Here is an 8081-nt window from a genome sequence, read left to right on the forward strand (position 1 = left end):
CTATTTGCTCACCCAATTGTGGACAAAGGGGTGTACCTCACCCCATCCTTTCTTGTGAAAGACTGAGCATTTTTTGGGAAGCTATTTTTATACCCAATCATGGCACCCAACTGTTCCCAATTAGCCCGCACACCTGTGGGATGTTCCAAATAACTGTTTGATGAGCATTCCTCAACTTTATCAGTATTTATTGCCACCTTTCCCAACTCCTTTGTCACGTGTTGCTGGCATCAAATTCTAAAGTTAATGATTATTTGCAAAAAAAAAAAAAAAGTTTAACAGTTTGAACATCAAATATGTTGTCTTTGTAGCATATTCAACTGAATATGGGTTGAAAATTATTAGCAAATCATTGTATTCAGTTTATATTTACATCGAACACAATTTTACAACTCATATGGAAACGGGGTTTTTATGTTGTTGCCTTGCAGTCATCATTCAGACTTTGTAGGAGTCGTGTAGTTCCCTGCACTGAAGCATAGGGGGTGCTGTTGGACAGAAAGTGAACTCTGGACCCTCCATTAAAACCAACATTTCCGTAAGCTGTCCACAGTGATCACAACAAAACTTTGTCCTACACAACTTCTCCTGCGTGTTGTGGACATTTATCAGCGATAATGTCCGATAAAACAAGGTAGGAACAATCTACAGACACCACATCTTATTCTTAGCTTGTAGCAGTTTAGGCTACTAGCCATTGTTGCTATCTAGTATCCACTATTTATATTCAAAGTTCCGCCACAATGTATGCTTCTGTATATTTTTGAAGCTAATCACTGTATGTTTAACAAACTTTTACATTTTGACTTACCTTGTGTTTTATGAATAATGTTACATAACTGAATTACATTTTCTTATTTAGAAGCTTTGCCGATACCAACGTACACCTGGATGTTAAGGTCGGATTTTACGTTTGTTTTTAAATTCTGTAACATATATATTTTTTTAAATCATTAACTAATCACAATTAGTAGGAGGAGACTCACTTGTTTAGTATTTGACAACTTTTTTTAATCTGTAAAATTGGGGTTCCTGGTACTAATATGGGATACTAGAGTAACATAAACATAGATGATACATGATATACCCAGTCTATTTAGCTGATATCACAGACATGCACTGACCTAACATCACGATGTGACGTCATTATATCTGTCTTCTCACGTAGGATTATTATGGAAAGACGTTGAAGAACACCTCAGACCTGAAGAGCAATGTCTGTGTGGCTTCTGCCACGCACCTTCCAAAATTCATCCTCCAGGCTCTGAAGAAAGTCCATCCTGATGTCACTGACAGGTTGTTTTTGCATACAGTCATGGTCAAAAGTTTACATACACTTGTAAAGAACATAATGTCATGGCTGTCTTGAGTTTCCGATAATTTCTACAACTTATATTTTGGTTATAGAGTGATTGGAGCACATACTTGTTGGTCACAAAAAACATTCCTGAAGTTTGGTTCTGTTATGAATGTATTATGGGTCTACTAAATCTGCTGGGTCAAAAGTATACATACAGCAATGTTTATAGCACTCCGCATAACACTTCTGTTATGCGGAGGAGACCAAAGTGGCGTGGGAGGAAGGAAAACTGTCGGCGTTCATGTCTCTGGGCAAGTTTCACTGCAATAAGGCTCTTTTGGTAGCCATCCACAAGCTTCTGGTTGCATTTTTGACCACTCCTCTTGACAAAATTGGTGCAGTTCAACTAAATTTATTAGTTTTCTGACATGGACTTGTTTCTTCAGCATTGTCAACAGGTTTAAGCCAGGACTGAGTTTTGTGGCCAAACTGCTCAATCTTTGTTTCATCTGACCACAGAACCTTCCTCCAGAAGTTCTTAACTTTTTCCAAGTGATGTCGGATGAAACAAAAGTTTACCTGTTTGACGACAATACCCAGCAATATGTTTGGAGGAGAAAAAGTGAGGCCTTTAATCACAGGAACACCATACCTACTGTCAAGCATGGTGGTGGTAGTATTATGCTCTGGACCTGTTTTGCTGCCAATGGAACTGGTGCTATACAGAAAGTAAATGGGACAATGAAAAATCAGGATTACCTCTAAATTCTTCAGGACAACCTAAAATCATCAGCCCGGATGTTGGGTTTTGGACGCAGTTGTGTGTTCCAACAGGACAATGACTCCAAACACATGTCAAAAATGGTAAAGGAATGGCTAAATCAGGGTAGAATTAATGTTTTAGAATGGCTTTCCCAAAGTCCTGACTTAAACGTGTGGACAATGCTGAAGAAAAAAGTCCATGTCAGAAAACCAACAAATTTAGCTGAACTGCACCAATTTCGTCAAGAGGAGTGGTCAAAAATTCAGCCAGAAGCTTGTGGATGGCTACCAAAAGTGCCTTATTGCAGTGAAACTTGCCAAGGGACATGTAACCAAATATTAACATTGCTGTATGTATACTTTTGACCCAGCAGATTTGCTCACATTTTCAGTAGACCCATAATAAATTCTCCTCCAATCACTCTATCAGAAAAAAATAAGAGTTGTAGAAATTATTGGAAACTCAAGACAGGCATGACATTATGTTCTTTACAAGTGTATGTAAACTATACACCACGACTGTATATTGACTTTTTTTTTTTTGCAAAGCAGTCGGTAATATTCCTGTATGATGTTTTATTATCTTTAGATACTTTGGTTGCGGTCTGGTGGTGCCAGAGTGTTTGGAGGGCTGCAGGATTCTGGACCTGGGCAGTGGGAGTGGTAGAGACTGCTACATGCTGAGTCAGCTGGTGGGAGAGACGGGCCATGTCACTGGCATTGACATGACTGAGGATCAGGTAGACTACTCAACGTAAATGCATTTAGTCAGCAGACACGGCAGCGGTGTAGAAGTCAGCTACAGCATACTGTGAGGTGTTTTCTGTTTTCATTTATTATGACCGTACAATACAATTAAAGAGCCCTTTTTATCTTATTTCACAGTATTGGACCTAAAAATAATGTCTACAGGTAAAATTCCATCCAAAATAAACACAGTTGTAATTTTAGTTTAGTTTTCTAAAGAGTTTTTGCATATTTTGGAACGCCCATTTTTAGCTTCAAAATGTGGGTGGGCCTGCATCAGCCTACTGACGCCACCTAAAAAACACTGGAAGCAATTTTGGTAGCATCTTCTTCCCGAATTATATTTTCACACAGAATTTAATGTAATTATAAAATATGTCTGCCAGATGCATTGTTGTATTTTCCGGAATGTAAAGCGCACTTAAAAATGTTTTTTTTCCCTCAAAACTCGACAGTGCCCCTAATAACCCGGTACGCCTAATATATGGAAACATTTTGATTTTGCTTACTTGGATTGAGTAGTGTGTGTTTTGGTAGCACCTTCTTCCCGAATTATATTTTCTCACAGAATTTAATGTAATTATAAAATATGTCTGCCAGATGCATTGTTGTATTTTCCGGACTATAAGGCGCAGTTAAAATCATTTTTTCCCCTCAAAACTCGACAGTGCGCCTTATAACCCGGTGCACCTAATGTATGGAAAAATTCTGATTTTGCTTACCGACCTCAAAGCTATTTTATTTGGTACATGGTGTAATGATAAGTGTGACCCTTAGATGGCAGTCAAACATAAGAGTTACAGGTACGTGTAGACTGCAATATGATGGCAGTCACACACAAGAGATACGTGTAGACTCCAAATTACTCAAATAAAAAGCACCAACATTTTATATGCCAGCCATTGAAAATATAGAACGTTACACACGGCGCTCAAAAATCTATCAAAATGTTTTAGTACGACTTTGGTAAGCTATGAATCCTTGCTTGATGGATTTTACTGTGCTTCAACATATGAGTATTATTATGGTGTGTGTATAAGGTAAGACATATCATCTGGCGTTGTGTTTTGCAATATACTGCAAAATAAACTTTTCTTACCTTCTGGTACCTACTGCTCTATATTTGGGATCTGCATAACTCCTGAGAAATTGCATACGTCCGCTTTTTGAAGTCCGTGCAAACACCGTTGTCGATAAGCTTCTTCTTCTCGATCTTCTTGTTATGGGACATTCATCGTCCGCTGTTGCCATTTTTAATATAAGGTAGTGTAAAGTTCTTACTTATATACTGTATGTCAGTAAACTCGCCATGAAAGCACTAAAGTATACTGGTGTAGTGAGTTTACATTATTCACTCAAGGATCTTTAGTTACTAGAGAGGTACGGTCGGACGGTTTTTCACGGGACACTTTGCTGTTGTTGCACTAGTGAGACACGGATGAGGAGATGCTGCTCCGTTATTGATTGAAGTAAAGTCTGAATGTCTTTAAAACAGTTAGCTCCATCTTTTGACACTTCTTCCACTCCCGTCCTTGCACGCAATAACGCTACAACAAAGATGACGGGGAGAAGATACTGCCGAAGGTGAGCCACGTAAATAAGACTGCCTACAAAACGTCACATCGTGAAGCGACTGTCAGAAAGCGGCTTGAAGATGATCTGTAAAACGTAATAGTTTGCAATATTTTGACCAAAGAACCACCATTACATGTTTTGTAGACCACAAGCAAGTGTTTTCATTTAAGAAAAAACATAACAATGTGACTGCTTTAAATTGCCTTACAATCGCCTTATAGATGAAAAAAGGATGATCATAAACCCGCTCATCGGCAGTGCGCCTTATTATCCGGTGCTCCCTATGGTCCGAAAAATACGGTAGGTTGTAGCAAAACAACTACAGAACGGGTCAGCCTGCATACGTTTCCTTATGATGGCAAAATAAGCAAAGTTTGGATGCCTCCTGTCAAATTGACTTGTGAAAAAATGTGACAAACCAGGTGACAAGAGTGTAATTTGCATCATTTTAATGATTAGGAATTTAAAGAGGAAAGTTTTTGGTCAGAGTTTGGAAGGAAAAAAAATTAAAAGACTCAAACTAAATGTGATCCTGAAAATCAGGAGCACCCTCGAGGAGAGAATGACTCTGTCATAATATGCGAAAAAACAGAGAAAAAAGAGCAGACTTGGCACTCAAAAACAAGAGAATATGAAGGTAAACCTATTATTTTATATGTTGCGTCCTCTTTTACTGATGTTTTTCTCAAAATGCTGAAGGAGCATGTGGAAACCGGCTATGGTGTCTGCAGAAGAGGAGATGGAAGAGCAGGGAAGTGTGGAAATGGCAATAAATTCCTTTTTGCTCATAATGTTCGCCATATCAGTTTTAAAGTAATCATGGACCAGGGTGACAAAACATGCAATTAAGTGTTGAAAAATGGTAATTTTACACAACTTTATCCACACGGTCTAAGCAGAGAAATGGGTTCCAGTTTTGTAGATGATGTCACACGAAGAGTAGGCGGCATATCAAGTCTGACGATGGAAAAGCGGCGTTCTAAGTACAGTTAGTTGTCTACCCATTACTCAAAAAATTATTCATATTACGGGAAATGGCTGCCAGATTCATTTTAAGGAGCAAAAAATAACTGAAGAGAACTTGTGGGAAGTTTCTCTCATCGGGATGCTGTGGGGTCCTTTAAGAAAATGTAGATGTTTGGGGCAAAATATTTAGACATGTAAGCAAATGGCATGTGTGAACACCCTAATGGTATACAGATGTCCCTAAATTTATGGCTTATAACTGGTTCGGAGCCGTACCGTGGTAAATGAATGTATGTGAAGTAAAAATTATTCATTACAATTGTAATTTTTTCATAGTTAGAGCGTAAAAAAACCCATCTTATGACCCTCAAAATGGGTTTGTTTGTAACATTTGTCCTCTTGATATGAAATACCAACCACATAGTCACATTTAAACTCTGCTAACACAATATAGTAGACATAATAATAGAAAAGAATACTCTACTGAAGTGACCTTTGGAGCTATGGTCTCATCTAGCGGCCAATATTAATGTAAGATTGCAATTTTTTTTCATTTATGCTTCGAAATGCGCAATTTAGGCCCAAAATTGGAAGAGCGTCAATTTCATGTTTTTATGATACCCAAGATTAGTTGGTGACTTGTCCAGAGTGTACCCCGCCTTCCGCTCGAATGCAGCTGAGACAGGCTCCAGCACCCCGCGACCCCGAGAGGGACAAGCGGTAAAAATGGATGGATGGATGATTGTTGTCAGTTTAAGAGATATTCAACCGATACTGTTTTACAAGCTGTACTCTGACTACTCTAAAGTATATCCAAGTTGAATTTCTATTGTGTTGTCCCTTGAAAAAATATACTGTCCTAAAAATGGCTACTGTAGTCATTTTTTAAAATTTCTGACCCAGGGGTATCCATATCACAGTAAAAGAAACCATACAACGGTAAAACCCAAATAAAAGAAACACAAGCAGAAATAAAATAAATAAAAAACACTCCACAATATTCAATGTCCAGCATGCAGGCTTACTCGCCAATGGTCCCACACACCGGATAGAAATCTGACATACCTCAGAGTTGGGTTAGTCAGACCGTTAATGACATTGTTGTCTGACTCAGCTGCCCTACACATGAACCTGTACATTAGATGACTTAAAGTGGCAGAGCAAACTGGAATCAAATGTAAGAGATTATTTGGAATTAAAGCCAAAAGATAAACTTTGGTTTCATCAGGTAATAACAGATTTTATTCCTGAAGATATTTATTTGAAAATCAAGCAAAGACAACATTGCACATCACGAGAAAAACATCTTACTCAATATGCAATACTGCTGGAATTTTAATTTTCCTGAAGGAATCAATAAAGTTCTATCTATTTATCTATGGTAACTTCATACTTTGGGCTTGTTTGACCTTAAGTGTGGTGATTTATATTCCATGCCGTAAGTAAAGCTGACATTAAGTTTGTGTTGTTCTTTTTTTTTTTTTTTAGCTTCAAGTAGCCAGGAAACATGTGGACTTTCACATGAAAGAGTTTGGCTACAAGAAGCCCAACGTGACTTTTGTTCAGGGTTTCATTGAGGCCTTGACAGAGGCGGGTCTGGAAAAGAGCTCTTACGATATCATTATGTGAGATTATCCCTCCTGCTCACTCTATGTTTCCCAATAACCACAAGTTGTGTAGTTGAAAAAATGTTGTGAAAAGCTTTTTCATCACTTAGCTCCAACTGTGTGGTCAACCTTTCTCCAGACAAGAAGAAAGTTCTGACTGAAGCTTACAGTGTGCTCAAGGTACTATTGTATTTTGACTTCCTGAAGAATGTATTGAGACGCGTCAACAACTTCAAATACTGAAGGACACTCTTATCACGCTTAGGATGGCGGTGAGTTCTTCTTCAGTGACATGTACTGCAATGGAAGACAAACGGAGGAGATTAAAAACAACAAAGTCCTGTGGGGTGTGTATTATTATTTATGTTCTACTGATGTACAAAAGCTGCAGACACATGCCTGAGTATGTACCAGTACTTTGTTCAATGTAGGTGAGGGCTTTGGTGGTGCGCTGTGGTACAAAGATCTGCTGCAATTGGCCAAGGAAGTAGGATTCAGCACCCCAAGGCTTGTTACTGCCAGCACCATCACTGTTGACAACAAAGACATGGAAGCGATTCTGGGTGGGATGCTTATTTCTGTCTTTATTTGTCGTTCTATTCTTTTGCTCATTGTAGTTCGTTGTAATGGCGAAATCATTTGAACAACTATGAAACCCGGGGTCAGATAGATTTACACTTAGACTTCCTTTTATTGTCATTCAAATTTGAACTTTACAGTACTTGTTGTAGTGCAAGATAAAAGAGCAATAAGGTGCAGATATAAAGAGATTAATGTACAGAGAAATATTTTGCACTTTTGCACATGCATCCATGTTTATGGATGTATGTTATATTGTCTTTATATGTCATCGAGTTAATCCGTTTTTGGGGAGAATTGAGGGGATTATTATAATGTGTTCAATAGTTATGGCCTGAGGGAAGAAGCTGTTACAGAACCTAGAGGTTCTGCTACGGAGGCTTCGGAACCTCTTTCTAGAGTCCAGCCAATCTACTAGGATCCAAATAACATATGCTAAACAGCGTGTGCAAACTTTGAAATTGCATGTACTATTTGTGGGTGTGCTGTGTGTGATCTACTAAGACTGTGTACAATTTATAGGAAGTGAAAAAGTAGTGCAAACA

General features: G+C 38.4%; 1 protein-coding gene across 1 annotated transcript in view; it reads left to right on the forward strand.

Moving 5' to 3' along the window:
- The first annotated feature begins 479 nt into the window (after window positions 1-479).
- The window catches only part of LOC133538980 (arsenite methyltransferase-like), a 29536-nt gene continuing 21934 nt past the window's right edge, over window positions 480-8081 (forward strand). Inside the window, exons 1-8 of the mRNA XM_061880949.1 lie at window positions 480-634; window positions 863-899; window positions 1169-1296; window positions 2652-2802; window positions 6839-6975; window positions 7068-7137; window positions 7223-7304; window positions 7389-7520. Of these exons, the coding sequence (XP_061736933.1) occupies window positions 618-634; window positions 863-899; window positions 1169-1296; window positions 2652-2802; window positions 6839-6975; window positions 7068-7137; window positions 7223-7304; window positions 7389-7520 (754 nt within the window). The 5' untranslated portion in view covers window positions 480-617. The remainder of the gene's footprint in view (window positions 635-862; window positions 900-1168; window positions 1297-2651; window positions 2803-6838; window positions 6976-7067; window positions 7138-7222; window positions 7305-7388; window positions 7521-8081) is intronic.

The sequence above is a fragment of the Nerophis ophidion genome, linkage group LG20, assembly GCF_033978795.1.
Source record: "Nerophis ophidion isolate RoL-2023_Sa linkage group LG20, RoL_Noph_v1.0, whole genome shotgun sequence".
In the NCBI taxonomy this organism is placed as follows: Eukaryota; Metazoa; Chordata; class Actinopteri; order Syngnathiformes; family Syngnathidae; genus Nerophis; species Nerophis ophidion.